Below are 20,469 nucleotides of genomic sequence, written 5' to 3'. Positions count from 1 at the left end.
AAACTGACAGATTTAACACAGTTTTTTTTTTTTTTTATAAAAACAATTTTATTTGGTTTTTGCCAACAACACTCAATAAATAAGTCCTCCAGAATAAGAAATCCACTGAAAGAGAAAGAAACAAAACAAGAAAATAAAACCATCCATAACAGTCTTAAAAAACACTAGTCAAGTGGTTTGGTGCACATTTTTGCATAATTTTTAACAGCCCGGTGGACATTTTTAGAAGTCTTCGGGTATTCAATAAGAATAAAACAGTCAGAGTCTTGTTCCTTGCACCTGCTGACTCAGCATCCCAGAGTACTCCGGAACGCGTCGACTGATGGTACCATTTTAGGCCCACATGTGTTCTCTGGAGCGGGGCCAGACCCAGATCGTGCATAGCAGCAGAACACGGGGACGGTTCTTCTATAACGGTTGGTCTTACAGATGTAAAAGACAATACAATCCGTTCTGAGAAAAGTTCTCAGGGATGTGTGTGGTCTTTCAGAAGTAGAAGATAATACAATCCATGCTGAAAAAAGGTTCTCCTCAGGGGCGTGTGTAGTCTATCAGATGTAGAAGACAATATAATCCATTCTGATTAACGTTCTCCTCAGGGGCGTATGTGGTCTTTCAGACGTAGAAGATAATACTATCCATTCTGAGTAACGTCCTCCTCAGGGGCATGTGGTCTTTCAGATGTAGAAGATAATACAATCCATTCTGAGCAACGTTCTCCTCAGGGGCATGTGGTCTTTCAGATGTAGAAGACAATACAATCCGTTTGAGAAACGTTCTCCTCAGGGGCACATGTGGTCTATCAGATGTAGAAGACAAATCAATCCATTCTGAAAAATGTTCTCCTCAGGGGCATGTGGTCTTTCAGACGTAGAAGATAATACAATCTGTTTTGAGAAACGTTCTCCTCAGGGGCACATGTGGTCTATCAGATGTTGAAGACAATACAATCTATTCTGAGAAACGTTCTCCTCCGGGCGTTGTGGTCTATCAGATGTAGAAGACAATATAATCCATTCTGAGAAACCTTCACCTCAGGGGCGTATGTGGTCTTTCAGACGTAGAAGACAATACAATCCATTTTGAGAAACGTTCTCCTCAGGGGCGTATGTGGTCTTTCAGACGTAGAAGACAATATAATGCATTCTGATTAACGTTCACCTCAGGGGCGTATATGGTCTTTCAGACGTAGAAGACAATACAATCCATTTTGAGAAACGTTCTCCTCAGGGGCGTATGTGGTCTTTCAGACGTAGAAGACAATACAATCCATTTTGAGAAACGTTCTCCTCAGGGGCAGGGCTTCACAGCAATAACCCCACTGGCATGAAGCTCCAGGTGCTTCTGGAGAGTGGACTTCCGTGCAAAGTGTTTGCCGCACTGCAAGCAAGAGAATGGCTTCTGACCGGTGTGGATTGTCTGGTGGTTGTCCAGTGTCGATTTCTGGGCAAAGCACCTCCCGCACTCCGAGCAGCAGTATGGCTTTTCCCCTGTGTGAGTCCTCATGTGTTTTATGAACTGCGACTTTAGCGTAAAGCACCTGCCGCACTCCGTACAGGGCAGTATGTTCTCGCCGGTGTGAAGCCGCTGGTGGTTGACGAGGTGGGACTTCTGGGTGTAGGCCTTGCCGCATTCATCACACGAGAACGGCTTTTCTCTGGAGTGACGGCGCTGGTGTTTATCAAGGTCGGCGCTGTGGGCGAAGAACTTCTCGCACTCTACGCACGGGAACACCTTCTTGCCCAGATGCTGCTGCTGATGGTCGCCAAAAGCGGGTTCCTGGCCAAGCTGGTCGCCAACGTGTGCTCTCTGGTGTTCGACCATCTTCACCAAGCTGGAAAAGCATGGATATAACGCGTCCTCGTGCGTCCCTGCCCGTTGCGCCATCGAATTGAAAGAAGATTCCTCTGGATTTGACGGTACCGGGGGTCTATATCCAATGAGAAGACTAGGAATGATATTTGGGGAGGAGGTCTGCGATTTGTCAGAAGAAGTTTCCTCAGGTTTGGAGGGATCTGATGGTCTATATGGAGGGCGAAGACCTGGTGTGATATTTGAGACCGTATCATATTTACCCAGCAAAGATCCCTCAGGATTGGAAGGATCTTTGGATCTGTCTGCACCATCAAGTCCTGGATAGATATTTGAGGTAATGATGTGTGATCTATTGGTATAAAATTCCTCTGAGTGAGAGGGAGCCGGTGATCCGGCGACACTGTTAAGTCCGTGATTCACATTTGGGGAAGGAGAATGAGAATAATTGGGGGAAAATTCTTCAGGATTAGGGGGGTTGGGCGATCTGTCCACTTTGTGAAAAGCTTTAAGGGAATCTCGTGAGTTCTCCTCATCTGTGTCCCAGGCTGGAGGTAAAACAGGACATCCAATTGATGATCTTTTGCTGTTGCCTTCCTCTGATGGGCAAAAAAAAAACACAAAGATGTTTAATATTCGGGTTCAGGACTACACTAAAAACATAAAAATGCTCCTGAATAATGTGATCAGGGATTTTATTGTCATTGTGTATAACAATGATCACTGTTATAAGCAATTCGTAACAGCTTGCTTACTATTGTGATGCTGTGATTGGCTACAGCTAATCACATGGTGCAGGGTGCTGTGACTGGCCCAGGTACCATGTGATGGGTGTGGGCCAATCACAGCATCAGCAATAGTAAGCAAGCTGTCATGAATGGCTTCCAGTCATGGCAGGTTTACTTACAGGATCGCGCCGCTGCGGGTGCGCATGTACTAGGCGACAGACCAGTACGTTGCTTAGCCTGCAGCTGCCACCCGGCAGCAGTAAATGCACTGTGGGCATGTGGCAAGTGGTTAATTTGGAGTTACCCCCATTTGACAGCCCACACTCTTCTGGGAAGGTTTCCCCCAAAGACTTTGGGGTGTGTGTTTTGGGAATTTGTGCCCAAAAGAACATTTATGAGGTCAGTTACTGAAGTTGAGAAGACTTGGCTCACAACCAGTGTCCCATTTCATCCCAAAGGTGTTCAGTAGGGGTTGAGGCCAGGGCTCTGTGTAGGCCAGACTGGTGGAATGGAATGTTCTGCAAACACATGATGGCTCATAGGAACGCAAAAACAGGAAGGAAAAGAACAACTAAGAGAATGTTCTCTGTATTCAGTTTTTATTACTCACCCGTGTCAATCTCCATGTGATTTTCCTCCTTGTATGGCTGACCATCCATCACATACGTCTCTTCATCTTCCTCTTTAATTTCAACTTTGAACTGTTCTATGCCCTAAACAGAATCCAGAGAATAATTTGGTAATTGAGACAGAATAAACAGAAGAAAAAGATGTACCCAACGTCTCTACAAACCATACCAACCAAATATCTTTACAAACCATGCCAAACAAACATCTCTACAAACCATACCCAACAAACGTCTCTACAAACCATACCAACCAAACATCTTTACAAACCATACCCTACAAACGTCTCTACAAACCATACCCTACAAACGTCTCTACAAACCATACCAACCAAACATCTTTACAAACCATGCCAAACAAACGTCTCTACAAACCATGCCAAACAAACGTCTCTACAAACCATACCCTACAAATGTCTCTACAAACCATACCTAACAAACGTCTCTACAAACCATACCCTACAAACGTCTTTACAAACCATACCCTACAAACGTCTCTACAAACCATACCCTACAAACGTCTCTACAAACCATACCCTACAAACGTCTCTACAAACCATACCCTACAAACGTCTCTACAAACCATACCCTACAAACGTCTCTACAAACCATACCCTACAAACGTCTCTACAAACCATACCCTACAAACGTCTCTACAAACCATACCCTACAAACGTCTCACTCTCTACAAACCATACCCTACAAACGTCTCTACAAACCATACCCTACAAACGTCTCTATAAACCAAACCCTACAAACGTCTCTACAAACCATACCAAACAAATGTCTCTACAAACCATACCAATCAAACATATTTACAAATCATACCAAACAAACGTCTCCACAAACCATGCCAAACAAACGTCTCTACAGACCATACCAAACAAACGTCTCTACAGACCATACCAAATAAACGTCTCTACGAGCCATACCAAATGTCTCCACAAAATACCCTACAAACAATACCCAACAAACGTCTCCACAAACCATACCAAACAAACGTCTCTACAAACCATACCAAACGTCTCCACAAACCATACCAAACAAACGTCTCTACAGACCATACCAAATAAACGTCTCTACGAGCCATACCAAATGTCTCCACAAAATACCCTACAAACAATACCAAACAAACGTCTCCACAAACCATACCAAACAAACGTTTCTACAAACCATACCAAACGTCTCCACAAACCATACCAAACAAACGTCTCTACAGACCATACCAAACAAACGTCTCTACAGACCATACCAAATAAACGTCTCTACGAGCCATACCAAACGTCTCCACAAACCATACCTAACAAACGTCTCTACAAACCATACCAACCAAACCAACCAAAGGTCTCTACAAACCATACCCAACAAACCTCTCTACAAACTATACCAACCAAACGTCTCTACAAACCATACCAAACAAACGTCTCTACAAACAATACCAAACAAACATCTCTACAAACAATACCAAACAAACGTCTCTACAAACAATACCAAACAAACGTTTCTACAGACCATACCAAACAAACGTCTCTACAAACCATACCAACCAAACGTCTCTACAAACCATACCAAACGTCTCCACAAACCATACCAAACAAACGTCTCTACAGACCATACCAAACAAACGTCTCTACAGACCATACCAAACAAAATTCTCTACAAACTATACCAACCAAACGTCTCTACAAACCATACCAAACAAACGTCTCTACAAACAATACCAAACAAACGTCTCCACAAACCATACCAAACAAACGTCTCCACAAACCATACCCAACAAACGTCTCCACAAACCATACCAAACGTCTCCACAAACCATACCAAACGTCTCCACAAACCATACCAAACGTCTCCACAAACCATACCAAACAAACGTTTCTACAGACCATACCAAACAAACGTCTCCACAAACCATACCAAACAAATGTCTCTACAAACCATACCAAACAAACGTCTCCACAAACCATACCAAACAAACGTCTCTACAAACCATACCCAACAAACGTCTCTACAAACCATACCAACCAAACGTCTCTACAAACAATACCAACCAAACGTCTCTACAAACAATACCAACCAAACGTCTCTACAAACAATACCAACCAAACGTCTCTACAAACAATACCAACCAAACGTCTCTACAAACAATACCAACCAAACGTCTCTACAAACAATACCAACCAAACGTCTCTACAAACCATACCAAACAAACGTCTCTACAAACCATACCAACCAAACGTCTCTACAAACCATATTGACCAAACAATCATCTCCATAAACCATACCAAACAATGTCGCTACAAACCATACCAAACAAACGTCTCCACAAACCATACCAAACCATACCAAACAAACGTCTCCACAAACCATACCAAACATAAGTCTCTACAAATCATACTAACCAAACCATACCAAACAACGTCTCTACAAACCATACCAAAACAATGTAACTACAAACCCTTTGGTGAGGTCCTTAGTTCCACATACCTGATCATGGTGAAGGATCTCCTGATCTTCCTGTGTGGAATCCTGGGAATACAGAGGACGGGGGCATCTCTCTGGTGGGTTCCCATTACTGGATCCTTCTGTAGGAAACACACACTGACTGAATACATTGTTTCTATGTGTTTATCAGATGATGGGGGATCTAGGTAGCCCTTCGTACTGCTCTCTCCTTTACAATAAAGTCTCCTCTTACCCGGTGACGTTAGGGGTGGCTGATTCTCCATCATGACGTCCTTGTAGAGATCCTTGTGTCCTTCTAAATACTCCCACTCCTCCATGGAGAAATAGACAGTGACATCCTGACACCTTATAGGAACCTGACATACTATGTTCTTATCTCAGGGGATGTGTGTATCTAGGTGGATCTTCAACACAAAATTAAAATCTCCTCTTACCCGGTGATGTGAGGGGCGGCCGGTCCTCTATCATGACGTCCTTGTAGAGATCCTTGTGTCCTTCTAAATATTTGTTGTCCTTGGAGATGGAGATACTCTCTGTGACATCCTGACACCTTGTAGGAACCTAACACACACAATGATACAGTCACCATCCAGACACACCCCTTGTCTGTTACTGGATAATGTCCCAGAATTCCCGGCACCGCTCACCTCTCCTGTTAGAAGCTCCATAAGTTTGTTGCTGATTTCTTGAACCTTCTGAATGTTTTTTCTCTCAAGAGTTGGGGAGTGAGGTGGAGGCACTGCAATGGATTTCTGGCTTCGACACCATCGTTCCGACATCGCTGGATATATTCCTTGTAAAAGACCTTCAATACACGTTATCTTCACTGCAGCATATTTCTATATAAGGGGAAGAGCAGAATATAAGGAGTGATGTCATGTGACCTCCCAGAATCCTCCTCACCTCTCCGTTCAGCTCTAAGTTTTATTTATAGAGATAAGAGTGATGTCATGTGACCTCCCAGAATCCTCCTCACCTCTCCGGTCAGCTCTGTGTTTTATTAATAGAGATAAGTGTGATGTCATGTGACCTCCCAGAATCCTCCTCACCTCTCCGGTCAGGTCTGTGTTTTATTAATAGAGATAAGAGTGATGTCATGTGACCTCCCAGAATCCTCCTCACCTCTCCGGTCAGCTCTAAGTTTTATTAATAGAGATAAGAGTGATGTCATGTGACCTCCCAGAATCCTCCTCACCTCTCCGGTCAGCTCTGTTTTTTTTTTAATAGAGAAAAGTGTGATGTCATGTGACCTCCCAGAATCCTCCTCACCTCTCCGGTCAGCAGGTAGATGATCTCCAGAGTCAGGTTTAATATCCTCTCTGTCATCTGACTCTTCTCGTCCTTCTCCATCGATACGTATGTGGTTGTATCGTGTACAGCAGACATTCTCCTGTAGATCGTATAGAGATTAAGTTAACTGTTGGATTTCTGGGTGTACTCCACCTAATGATGGTAGCAGCCCAGGAATGACCAAAGTGCGTCCCCCATACCCATAAAGGTCAGTGCTCTAGATCCACAGATCTCTATGGGCGTCACTGCTATCCCACATTTGCAAACAGGAGGAGACTTTCAGGACACACGCCAAGGGGTTTCGGATAAACGTATTTGGTGTCAGATGGTGTCAAGTGTGTGGCGGCAACCAGGTAGGAGAACAAAGACAAGTGTGTCTTGCCTACAGTCAGGCATGGTGGTGGGAGTGTCATGGTCTGGGGCTGCAGGGGTGCTGCCAGCACTGGGGAGCTACAGATCATTGAGGGGACCATGAATGCCAACATGTACTGTGACATCCTGAAGCAGAGCATGATCCCCTCCCTTCAGAGACTGGGCCGCAGGGCAGTATTCCAACATGATAACGACCCCAAACACACCTCCAATACGACCCCTGCCTTGCTAAGGAAGCTAAAGGGTAAAGGCGAGCGCCCCCCCTCCCCCCGCTGAACTATACCAGGCAACATGCCCTCAACATTGGGGGTGCTTTGGGGCAGGGGGCTCTGGATTGGGGGGACCCCCCACGCTGTTTTTTTTACAGAATTTTTTTATTGTTGGCCATTCTTTTTTTTTTTACATTCAGCTGTCAAAGGGGAACTCCGCTGACAGCTGATGACTCAACAGTTGTTAAGGACACAGCGGCCGGCTTCCCGGGCCCGCTCCTTAACAACCAGCTATTCACAGTTTGTTAACCGATTGCCACCCGCCGACCGTCAAATTACGGAGGGATGGTGCGGCTCTAGTTCTGGGTGGACATCATATGATGGCGCACCCGGACACGGCGCGACCCCGATCTCTGTAAACAGCCGCGGCTCTTTAGCCATGTGATCGGCTGTGTCCAATCACAGCTGGTTACAGGTGAACACAGAAATGCCGGTAATCGCCTCTTATCGCCTCACACTGACAGCGACAGACGATTAGCGGCATCTCCTCGCAAGGGACATCGAGAAATGTAATAAGGGCACTGATCCTCAGAGCCCCGATTACAATAAAGCGCCACCAGTGCCAGCAATGAGTTCCCACCAATCAGTGCCCATTGGAGATGCCAGTCAGTGCTGGCTATCAGTACTACCTATCATTGCTGTCCAATGTGCATCATTGCTGCCCATCAATGACCATCAGTAGTGCCACACAGGGGACATCGAGACATGTAATCAGGGCACTGATCATCAGTGCCCTGATTACAATAAAGCGCCACAAGTGCCAGCAATCAGTGCCCACCAGTGATGCCAGTGAGTTCTGGCTATCAGTGCTGCCTATCATTGCTGTCCATCAATGCGCATCCCTGCTGCCCATCAATGCCGCCCATCAGTGCTTCCTATTAGTGCCTCCCATCAGTGCCACACAGGGAACATCAAGACATGTAATCAGGGCACTGATCATCAGTGCCCTAATTACAATAAAGTGCCACCAGTGCCACCAATCAGTGCCCATTTACGATGCCAGTCTGTGCTATCAGTGCCGCCTATCATTGCTGTTCATCAATGCTCATCACTGCTGCCCATCAATGACCATCAGTGCTTCCTATTAGTGCCCACTAGTGCCGCCCATCAGTGCCACACAGGGAACATCAAGAAATAAAATCAGGGCACTGATCATCAGTGCCCTAATTACAATAAAGTGCCACCAGTGCCACCAATCAGTGCCACCAATCAGTGCCCATTTACGATGCCAGTCTGTGCTATCAGTGCCGCCTATCATTGCTGTTCATCAATGCTCATCACTGCTGCCCATCAATGACCATCAGTGCTTCCTATTAGTGCCCACTAGTGCCGCCCATCAGTGCCACACAGGGAACATCAAGAAATGAAATCAGGGCACTGATCATCAGTGCCCTAATTACAATAAAGTGCCACCAGTGCCACCAATCAGTGCCCATTCACGATGCCAGTCTGTGCTGGCTATCAGTGCCGCCTATCATTGCTGCCCATCAATGCGCATCACTGCTGCCCATCAATGACCATCAGTGCTTCCTATTAGTTCCCACTAGTGCCGCCCATCAGTGGCACACAGGGGTCATCGAGACATGTAATCAGGGCACTGATCATCAGTGTCCTGATTGCAATAAAGCATCAGCAGTGCCAGCAATCAGTGCCCATAAGTGCGGCATATTAGTGCCCATAAGTGTGGCATATTAGTGCCTCTGCATCAGTGCCACCTCATCGGCGCCCATTAGTGAAGGAGAAAAATTACTTAATTGCAAAATTTACTGACAGAAGTGAAGAAAAACTTTTCAGTCTATTTTTAATAAAAAACCCCAGCAGTGATTAAATACCAACAAAAGAAAGCTCTATCTGTGTGAAGAAAATGATAAAAATGTCACATGGTTACAGTGTAGCATGAGCGCGCAATTGTCATTCAAAGTGCGACTGCGCTGAAAGCTGAAAAATGGCCTGGGCAGGAAGGGGGTGAAAGTGCCTTGTAGGCAAGCGGTTAAAGAAAAAAAAAAAAAAAAAACACGAAACGTGTGAAAACTGCATGCAAAAACGCGAGTTTAAAAAGGCAAAACGTGCTGGAAAAACGCATCAGATGTGAACCGAAGGTAAACAGATTCTGCGCCATGCGGGGAAAACGAGAGCCGACCCCAATCCCCCCAACCAACGGGCAATCTTCCTCCTTTGGTAAAAGGGCTCAGTGTACTTCATATAAAGTCGTGCAAAAATAAACGCCTGTGTGGCGTTCAGTCGGGGAGCATTGCGTCGCAGCGCCGTGGTTTGTATGGAGTTTCTTTGCTATGGTGGAGGAGGGGCAGCGACGCCTCGGTCGGTTCAGCGCAGCCAGGGTTAAAAAGCACAGAGGAGCAACAGAAAAGACTGGTGTCGGGGTAAACAGTCCATCTGGGGACAGAGGTCCACGCAGCGGGGGTGGAAGAGGAAGCAGGATGACGGAAGGGGGAGCCTGCAGGAAGACGCTGAGCTCTGAGTAAACACATAATAATAATAAATAGAATTTTTTTTTTTTTTAGTCATTACCTGCTGCCAGTTAGAGCAATGGTTTCCATCCACTTCCTGTTCCTTGACCTCTGGCCTAGAACTTCCTGTCTAGGAGGTACATCACTTCCTGTCTCCTAAACTGGCTACAACAAAATGGCAGCTGCTGAGTTTTTTTCTTCTCTTTCTTTTTACGTTGCAAATACATATAACAGTCAATCATTGTATATATATATATATATATATATATATATATGATTGATTTCACATGAATATATTTATTAGTCATAATAATGACCGTTAATGATGATTTTTGTTTTCATTTAATTGGTACATATTCGCCTGTGCTGTGCCCATTATGAGGCGTTCCCACCATCCCTGTGCTGAGTTCCGAGTCTGTACACCTTATGTGTCCGTTATGAGGGGTTTCCACCATCCCTGCACTGAGTTCCCAAGTCTGTACACCTGATGCGCCCATTATGAGGGGTTCCCACTATCCCTGTGCTGAGTTCCTGGTTCTGTACACCCGCTGTGCCCATTTAGGGGTTCCCACCACCCCTGTGCTGAGTTCCCAGGACTGTACACCTGATGCGCCCATTATGAGGAGTTCCCACCATCCCTGCGCTAAGTTCCCAGGACTGTACACCTGCTGCGCCCATTATGAGGGGTTCCCACCATCCCTGTGCTGAGTTCCTGGTTCTGTACACCTGCTGCGCCCATTATGAGGGGTTCCCACCATCCCTGTGCTGAGTTCCTGGTTCTGTACACCTGCTGTGCCCATTTAAGGGGTTCCCACCATCCCTAAGCAGAGTTCCCAGGACTGTACACTTGCTGCGCCCATTATGAGGGGTTCCCACCATCCCTGTGCTGAGTTCCTGGATCTGTACGCCTGCTGTGCCCATTTTGAGGGATTCCCACCATCCCTGTGCTGAGTTCCCGGGTCTGTACACCTGCTGTGCCCGTTATGAGGGGTTCCCGCCATCCCTGCACTGAGTTCCCAGGACTGTACACCTGCTGCGCCCATTATGAGGGGTTCCCACTATCCCTGTGCTGAGTGCCTGGTTCTGCACACCTGCTGTGCCCGTTATGAGGGGTTCTCACCATCTCTGTGCTGAGTTCCGGGTCTGTACGCCGGCTGCGCCTATTATGAGGGGTTCCCACCATCCCTGTGCTTAGGTCCTGGTTTTGTACACCTGCTGTGCCCATTATGAGGGGTTCCCACCATCCCTGTGCTGAGTTCCCGGTTCTGTACACCTGCTGTGCCCGTTATGAGGGGCTCCCACCATCCCTGTGCTGAGTTCCCGGTTCTGTACACCTGCTGTGCCCGTTATGAGGGGCTCCCACCATCCCTGTGCTAAGTTGCTATGTCTATACATTTTAAGGATGAGCTCCGGCGTGTTCGCATTGAACACGTGCGGAGCCCGCCAGGAAGTCGGCACCCGCGCTGCGCTAATCACAGCCAGGCAGACATTTCCCGATGCTCGGCTGCAGAGATCGGGAAATGTCTGCCTGGCTGTGATTAGCGCAGCGCGGGTGCCGACTTCCTGGCGGGCTCCACACGTGTTCAATGCGAATACGCCAGAGCTCATCCTTAATTCATTTGCTTTGCCCATTATGAGGGGTTCCCACCATCCCTGAGCTCCCAGGTTGTACCCTATGAGCATTGTGCATTATGAGGGGTTCCCACCATCCCTGAGCTCCCAGGTTGTACCCTATGAGCATTGTGCATTATGAGGAGTTCCCACCGCCCCTAAGCTGAGTTCCCAGGTTGTACACTATGAGCATTGTGCATTATGAGGGGTTCCCACCATCCCTGAGTTCCCAGGTTGTATGAGCATTGTGCATTATGAGGGGTTCCCGTCACCCCTAAGCTGAGTTCCCAGGTTGTACACTATGAGCATTGTGCATTATGAGGGGTTCCCACCACCCCTAAGCTGAGTTCCCAGGTTGTACACTATGAGCATTGTGCATTATGAGGGGTTTCCACAGCGCACTGACATCACAATAGACCCCCATTCATCATTCTGACTTTCTAGCTCTGCAGGGCAAAGAGACTATTATTTGCGTTCCGCTGGGATGAAAGCTGCGCGTTCCAAAGGCCGGATGTCGCTTTGGATATCCTTCCCCAGTGTCCCGTCTAAGTGGTTCCGCTTGGCCACTCTCGCCCTCTTCCTCTCTCTCTCCCCTATCGGCTCGCACTAGCTGACCATCTATGGAGAGCGCAGGCGCGCGGAAGAGCAGCCGCAACGCTGAACCCGGAAGCTGCCCAGAACGTACAGAAGAACTCAGGTGGAACGCACAACCCGGAAGTCTGCCTGTACAGACAGGAAGTGTTTTTTTTTCTCTCCTTTAATATTGGACGCCCTGTACATAGTATTTATGGTGAGAAGGGAGAATTTGAGAGCTGCTGGTGGCATCCAGGTGGCAGTGTGTACCAACAGGGGAGGGTCATTCCTTTAAGAGTTTAGAAACACCAATAGAAACCCAATTGACATTAACAGACTGGAATATTCCTGGTGTATTGTGAGTAATAAATCTTCTTTTTCACGAGCTGCATATCATTTATCCACAGCATGCTTGTAAGATATTAGAACCAGTTTTATACCATCCTATCGTAGTATTTATTTTCATGCAGGGTGGAGCAGATGTGAGAGACCGCACCTAATGCACCCGAGACCTTCTATAAGAACAGACCGGAAGATGGAGAAGAACCGCAGTCACATGACCGAGAGAATATTAAACCTGACCCTGGAGATCATCTACCTGCTGACCGGAGAGGTGAGGAGGATTCTGGGAGGTCACATGACATCACTCTTATCTCTATTAATAAAACACAGACCTGACCGGAGAGGTGAGGAGAATTCTGGGAGGTCACATGACATCACTTTTATCTCTATTAATAAAACACAGAGCTGACCGGAGAGGTGAGGAGGATTCTGGGAGGTCACATGACATCACTCTTATTTCTATTAATACAACACAGACCTGACCGGAGAGGTGAGGAGGATTCTGGGTGGCAAAAAGACCAGGGGCTTCAGCCCGAAGTCCAAGGCTGACAACGACGGGGGGTGGGATAAGCTCACTTGCTAGTTGCAATCAGTGCTGACTAAGGATGAGCTCCGGCGTGTTCGCATAGAACACGTGCGGAGCCCGCCAGGAAGTCGGCACCCGCGCTGCGCTAATCACAGCCAGGCAGACATTTCCCGATCTCTGCAGCCGAACATCGGGAAATGTCTGCCTGGCTGTGATTAGCACAGCGCAGGTGCCGACTTCCTGGCGGGCTACGCACGTGTTCTATGCGAAGACGCCGGAGCTCATCCTTAGTGCTGACCACTAAACTCACCTGCCTGGCACACTGACCATTACACTGATGTACATACACTGACCTACCTAACCAGGAGACAGACTTCATGTGTCCTGCAGCAGCTCAGCTCAGCTGTGGTGTGTGGCGCGCCCAATGCCCATCATCACAGCAGGCAGCCAGTTGCCAGAGGAGGAGAGCCGAGTGGGGATGTGGCGCGGCGGCCGCATTGTAATTCCTGCCTTCTTGAGTCTGCAGTGTCTTTGATGGACGTCACTAAGGATGAGCTCCGGCGTGTTCGCATAGAACACGTGCGGAGCCCGCCAGGAAGTCGGCACCCGCGCTGCGCTAATCACAGCCAGGCAGACATTTCCTGATGCTCGGCTGCAGAGATCGGGAAATGTCTGCCTGGCTGTGATTAGCGCAGCGCGGGTGCCGACTTCCTGGCGGGCTCCGCACGTGTTCTATGCGAACACGCCGGAGCTCATCCTTAGACGTCACACGTCCCGGCATTGGACCAGTGGGATGTCCATCATAGGCACTGCAGGCTCCAGAAGGCGGGACCTGCTATGTCACTTGGTCGCGCTCGGCATCAGATCGGCCCCTGCTTAGCAGCTTGGGGCTAACAATAGAATGCTGCATGCCTGAGACCCGGGGCTTTTCGGGGATCCATTTGGGGCTTCCGACGTCCCTGCTCTTATCTCTATTAATAAAACACAGAGCTGACCGGAGAGGTGAGGAGGATTCTGGGAGGTCACATGACATCACTCTTATCTCTAATAATAAAACACAGAGCTGACCGGAGAGGTGAGGAGGATTCTGGGAGGTCACATGACATCACTCTTATCTCTAATAATAAAACACAGAGCTGACCGGAGAGGTGAGGAGGATTCTGGGAGGTCACATGACAAATATTAATATTATTAGCTCTAATAATAAAACACCAAATGGTTGAGCTTGAACCAACATGTGAATGTCTTCTTCAGAATTATGTTCACTCCGTGTAAGTTTGGTCTTGGACTTTCTTCTGTAGGTGAATGAATTAATATTGCTCTGAATTAACAGGACTGTTCAGTCATTACAAACTCCGGTGAGCGTTTGTTGGCCTACAGCCGTCCCTGGATATCCAGACCACCACGGAAATCCAGAGTTTCTCCAGCCAGCAGGCCGAAATGTGAAGAGATTGATGAGGAGAAGATTCTAGAAGTCACCCAGAAGATGATTGAGCTGCTGACAGGAGAGGTGAGCGGTGCCGGGAATTCTGGGACATTATCCAGTAACAGACAAGGGATGTGTCTGGATGGTGACGGTATCATTGTGTGTGTCAGGTTCCTATAAGGTGTCAGGATGTCACTGTCTATTTCTCCATGGAGGAGTGGGAGTATATAGAAGGACACAAGGATCTCTACAAGGACGTCATGATGGAGAATCAGCCGCCCCTCACATCACCGGGTAAGATAGGAATATATCTTGGTTGGAATGTTTTCATAATGGTTTCTGAGAAATGTTCTTTATGTTTATATATATATATATATATAAATGATGTGAATGAAGATGTGTATCCCTGATGAAGGTGAGTAAACCCCTGAAACATGTTGGCTCCATTATCCTATGGATAGTTCAATAAAAAAAATCACTCTGGCTTCTGTCACTATTGGGAGGAATTATGTCCCATCATTGGTGTTAGTGGGACGAATAGTGTCCCATCGTTGGTATCAGTGGAAGGAATAGTGCCCCATCATTGGTGTCAATGAGAGAAATGGTGCCCCCTTGTTAATGTCAGTAGCAGGAATTATGCCCCAACATTGGTGTCAGTGGGAGGAATAGTGCCCCGTCATTGGTGTCAGTGGGAGGCATAGTGTCCAATCATTGGTGTCAATGGGAGAAATGGTGCCCCATCATTGGTGTCAATGGGAGGAACAGTGCCCCATTAATGTCATCAGTGAGAAGAATAACTCCCCATCATTGGTGTCAGTGGGAGGAATAGTGTCCCATCATTGATATTAGTTGGAGGAATAATGTCCCATCATTGGTGTCAGTGGGAGGAATAGTGTCCCATCATTGGTGTCAGTGGGAGGAATAGTGTCCCATCATTGGTGTCAGTGGGAGGAATAGTGTCCCATCATTGGTGTCAGTGGGAGGAATAGTGTCCCATCAGTGATATCAGTGGGAGGAATAGTATCCCATCATTGATATCAGTTGGAGGAATAATGTCCCATCATTGGTGTCAGTGGGAGGAATAGTGTCCCATCATTGGTGTCAGTGGGAGGAATAGTGTCCCATCATTGATATCAGTGGGAGGAATAGTGTCTCATCATTGGTGTCAATGGGAGGAATAGTGTCCCATCATTGGTGTCAATGGGAGGAATAGTGTCTCATCATTGGTGTCAATGGGAGGAATAGTGTCTCATCATTGGTGTCAATGGGAGGAATAGTGTCCCATCATTGGTGTCAATGGGAGGAATAGTGTCCCATCATTGGTGTCAATGGGAGGAATAGTGTCCCATCATTGGTGTCTATGGGAGGAATAGTGTCCCATCATTGGTGTCAATGGGAGGAATAGTGTCCCATCATTGGTGTCAATGGGAGGAATAGTGTCCCATCATTGGTTTCAATGGGAGGAATAGTATCCCAAGGGCCAGATAAAGACAAGCAAAGGCCCGCTTTCGGCCCCCGGGTCACAGTTTTCAGACAACTGCTATAGAAGATACAGGCACGCAGGATGGCGTCGTGCAACTTCTAGCAGCAATAGCAGGGACGCAAACTGACCACACCAGCCTTGATCTGCCTCTGTGGTTGACGTGGTCATTTGCCCTAATCACCAGGCTGCGTTTATTGAGTGAATGAAATCGCCCAACTCATATTATTATTTTTTGTACGCCAAAGTTTATTTTGAATTCTTTCTTTCACAGACGGCTCCGATTTGGAAGACAAAGAAGATTTGTACATGTGGGAACCCGTCAATCCTTCTCCATCGAGTATTTCAACGCCTGTAAATCACAAAGCGTATACGCCGCCTCCTCCCAAAGGGGAACCCATTTTGGTGGAGGACGATACCGATTTGGACACAGTGACTATCCCCGCTGGCCAATCACAGCTCATGCCTTCTTTTGTTAGGCAGGAACCCTTCCCGTGTCGAGAAGAACTCCTCCGGCACTCGGACCTGTATTTGGACATGGATGACAGCCATTACGCGGATATTCAGATTAAGGTGGAGTCGGAAAGCCTATCGGACATGGAGGAGTACAGCTCGACGGATAGCCTTCAGTATCCGTCTATTCATATTAAGGAGGAGTCAATGTCATGCGATGAAGGGAACTTTGATAGCATGGAGGGTTATTATTTGGAGGATCCGCCGCAATACGCGGCCCCTCATGCGGTGGCTAACGGACCGGCACGCCATAGATACACTTCCACGGACTCGGAACGCCAGCAAAGCGCCGCCGTGGCTCAGGAGGCTCCACCTCTTATATGTTCAGAGTGCGGCGAATGGTTTTCCGACGATTCTATGCTGGTCTTGCACCAGATGACCCACAGGGGCAAGAGAATTTACACCTGTCCCGAGTGCGGCATGTGCTTCAGCAACAACACCTACCTGACGTTGCACCTGACCACGCACGCCGACATAAAGCTCTACGCCTGCCGCGAATGCGGCAAGCGTTTCGCCACCAGGCAGGACTGCGCCAAGCACGAGAACGCCCACACGGTGAGGAAGCCGTACGTCTGCACCGAGTGCGGCAAGGTCTTCTCCAACAACTCCAACCGCGTCCGGCACCAGAAGATCCACACGGGCGAAAAGCCATTTTCCTGCTCCGTGTGCGGCAAGAGTTTTCGGCGCAAGACGCATCTGACCATACACAGCCGCGTCCACACGGGGGAGAAGCCCTTTGCGTGCCTGGAGTGCGGGAAGTGTTTCAGCTGTAGTGCCCACCTTACCGCCCACCGCCGGATCCACAGGCGGGAAACCATCTTTTTAGTATGAAGGACGGGGGGGGGAGCTGGAGAAGAAGCTTTGGTGCACCAGCATTAGAGGAAGAAGGAAAGCTCAGGAGGCATGGCCGACATGGCATGCCAACGCCAAGCTTGGCGAATCTCGGAGAGATTCCGGAATAGGAACCATCACTGGCAGCTTTTTGGGTTGGGAATTATATTTTGATAAATCTTAGTCTTGCCTCGCTTCACAGAACCAACGGTCTATCCCAACCAACTAAGCCAGGGCACAGTTTGTGAATACCACAGTAGTTGGCGTGGCCAATACAGACGTGTTTTTTTTTTTACATCATACAGCTTTAAGCAAACCTTGAACCTTTTTTAGTTTATTATAATTTATTTATTAAAGCGAAATAAAAAAAACATGTTATACTGACCTGCTCTGTGTAACGGTTTTGCACAAAGCAGCCCGATCCTCCTCTTCTTGGATCCCCCGCCGGCTGCTCCTGGCGAGTTCCCCCAGAGCTGGCAGCTTGCTATGGGGGGCACCCGAGCAGACTCGCTCCCAAGCCACTGCTCTGTGTTTCCATTCACTCACACAGCCGCAGCTCGGCCCCGCCCCGCCCCCCCCTCTCCTTGTTTGCTCACAGGTTGTGATTGACAGTAGAGAGCGAGCCAATGGCGCCCGCTGCTCTTTCAGCCAATGAGGAGGGGTTGTAAAGGTACAATTTTTTTTTGCCTTTGGCGATACTTTAAGGGCATAGAGGAAGGTCCGCTTTACACATGTCTACCCAACCAGTGAGTGGGAGCAGGAGCCATTCAATCCCAACCAGTGAGTGGGGAGGGCGGCGGCTCTCTTGGCTCTCTCTTTCCTCACTGGGCAGAGAGGCAGCAGGAGCCATTTAATCCCAACCAATGAGTGGGGAGGGCGGCGACTCTCTTGGCTCTCTCTTTCCTCACTGGGCAGAGAGGCAGCAGGAGCCATTTAATCCCAATCAGTGAGTGGGGAGGGCGGCGGCTCTCTTGGCTCTCTCTTTCCTCACTGGGCAGAGAGGCAGCAGGAGCCATTCAATCCCAACCAGTGAGTGGGGAGGGCGGCGACTCTCTTGGCTCTCGCTTTCCTCACTGGGCAGAGAGGCAGCAGGAGCCATTTAATCCCAACCAGTGAGTGGGGAGGGTGGCGGCTCTCTTGGCTCTCTCTTTCCTCACTGGGCAGAGAGGCAGCAGGAGCCATTCAATCCCAACCAGTGAGTGGGGAGGGCAGCGACTCTCTTGGCTCTCTCTTTCCTCACTGGGCAGAGAGGCAGCAGGAGCCATTCAATCACAACCAGTGAGTGGGGAGGGCGACGGCTCTCTTGGCTCTCTCTTTCCTCACTGGGCAGAGAGGCAGCAGGAGCCATTCAATCCCAACCAGTGAGTGGGGAGGGCGGCGACTCTCTTGGCTCTCTCTTTACTCACTGGACAGAGAGGCAGCAGGAGCCATTCAATCTCAACCAGTGAGTGGGGAGGGTGGCGACTCTCTTGGCTCTCTCTTTCCTCACTGGGCAGAGAGGCAGCAGGAGCCATTCAATCCCAACTAGTAGGTGGGGAGGGCAGCGGCTCTCTTGGCTCTCTCTTTCCTCACTGGGCAGAGAGGCAGCAGGAGCCATTCAATCCCAACCAGTGAGTGGGGAGGGCGGCGACTCTCTTGGCTCTCTCTTTCCTCACTGGACAGAGAGGCAGCAGGAGCCATTCAATCACAACCAGTGAGTGGGGAGGGCGGCGACTCTCTTGGCTCTCTCTTTCCTCACTGGGCAGAGAGGCAGCAGGAGCCATTCAATCACAACCAGTGAGTGGGGAGGGCGGCGGCTCTCTTGGCTCTCTCTTTCCTCACTGGCCAGAGAGGCAGCAGGAGCCATTCAATCACAACCAGTGAGTGGGGAGGGCAGCAGCTCTCATGGCTCTCTCTTTCCTCTCACTGGGCAAAGAGGCAGCAGCAAGAGCCATTGCTGTCAATCAGAACCAGTGAGTTGGGGGGGGTCGAGTCAATGGACACACAGACCACGGTTTGGGGCGAATACCCCCATAGCAATCGGCTTGTTTAGGGGTGCAGGCAGGAGGGAGGAGCCAGGTGTGCCGATGAAGGACCCTAGAACAGGAGGATCGGGGCTGCTCTGTGCATAACCATTGCACAGAGCAGAGCAGGTACAGTCACTTTAAGGGTCAGTGCAAAGTGATTTTTCAGTGTTTCCTCAATGATGGTCACTTAAATATTGATGAGTTTGGGTGTCCTCCAAACACATCTCAAGCTGAACTCCGAACTTGCATTAATATTTTACTCTACTGAGCTGTGGGCCAGGTCAATCCCACCCTGTAGTTCACATATAGAAACTTTGGAGCAGGGATGACCCCGCCTGCAGCTCATTGGAGTAAAAAATGTGAGCAAGTTTGGAGTTCAGCTGGAGATGAGTTCAGAGGACACCCAAGCTCATCTCTAGAGTTAAACCACTTTGGTTTCTTTTATCTCTCAGGGTCTCTATTTGTGAGCTCTCTGTACTTCCTGATTCTCAGTCCTGCACTTCCTGATTCTCAGTCCTGCACTTCCTGATTCTCAGTCCTGCACTTCCTGGTTCTCAGTCCTGCACTTCCTGGTTCTCAGTCCTGCACTTCCAGGTTCTCAGTTCTGCACTTCCAGGTTCTCAGTTCTGCACTTCCAGGTTCTCAGTTCTGCACTTCCTGGTTCTCAGTTCTGCACACCTGCTGTGACCAGAATTAAGGGGTTCCCACTTTCCCTGCTGGAGTTTTTTATTGTATATTATGTTAAGAGGAGGTGCTGGAACACACAAAGGTGGGCAGGAGGACCCTAAATTCCTAGTTGGCCAGGGACAGAGTTGGGATATACAGTAGCTCACAAAAGTGAGTACACCCCTCAGATTTTTGTAAATATTTTCTTCTATCTTTCCATGTGACAACACTGAAGAAATGACACTTTGTATCTACAATGTTGTGTAGTGAGTGTACAGCTTGTATAACGGTGTAAATTTGCTGTCCCCTCAAAATATCTCAACACACAGCCATTAATGTCTAAACCGCTTGCAACAAAATTGAATACACCCCTAAGTGAAAATGTCCAAATTGAGCCCAATTAGCCATTTTCCCTCCCCGGTGTCATGTGACTCGTTAGTGCTACAAGGTCTCAGGTGTGAATG

General features: G+C 48.4%; 3 protein-coding genes across 3 annotated transcripts; 1 reads left to right on the top strand and 2 right to left on the bottom strand.

The window, feature by feature from the left end:
- Positions 1-706: 706 nt before the first annotated feature.
- On the bottom strand, positions 707-5,895 carry LOC120910486 (zinc finger protein 629-like). Its single transcript, XM_040322243.1, has 4 exons — positions 5,865-5,895; positions 5,654-5,748; positions 3,151-3,253; positions 707-2,411 (listed from the first exon to the last, which is right to left on the bottom strand). The coding sequence occupies exons 1-4, from the start codon at positions 5,893-5,895 to the stop codon at positions 1,291-1,293; spliced, it is 1,350 nt and encodes a 449-aa protein (XP_040178177.1). The 3' UTR covers positions 707-1,290.
- Positions 5,896-5,926: 31 nt separating this feature from the next.
- Positions 5,927-10,187, bottom strand: LOC120909402 (gastrula zinc finger protein XlCGF66.1-like). The gene is made up of 4 exons (XM_040321171.1): positions 10,093-10,187; positions 6,902-7,022; positions 6,280-6,471; positions 5,927-6,193 (listed from the first exon to the last, which is right to left on the bottom strand). Exons 1-4 carry the CDS (start codon positions 10,119-10,121, stop codon positions 6,050-6,052), a joined length of 486 nt encoding a protein of 161 aa, XP_040177105.1. The 5' UTR covers positions 10,122-10,187; the 3' UTR covers positions 5,927-6,049.
- Positions 10,188-14,767: 4,580 nt separating this feature from the next.
- LOC120909397 (zinc finger protein 501-like) lies at positions 14,768-20,230 on the top strand. The gene is made up of 2 exons (XM_040321167.1): positions 14,768-14,803; positions 16,264-20,230. The coding sequence occupies exons 1-2, from the start codon at positions 14,770-14,772 to the stop codon at positions 17,331-17,333; spliced, it is 1,104 nt and encodes a 367-aa protein (XP_040177101.1). The 5' UTR covers positions 14,768-14,769; the 3' UTR covers positions 17,334-20,230.
- The last annotated feature ends 239 nt before the right edge of the window (positions 20,231-20,469 follow it).

This window comes from Rana temporaria, chromosome 8, assembly GCF_905171775.1.
Source record: "Rana temporaria chromosome 8, aRanTem1.1, whole genome shotgun sequence".
Classification (NCBI taxonomy): Eukaryota; Metazoa; Chordata; class Amphibia; order Anura; family Ranidae; genus Rana; species Rana temporaria.
The sequence above is the reverse complement of the archived record's forward strand: the minus strand, read 5'-3'. Positions and strand labels throughout refer to the sequence as shown.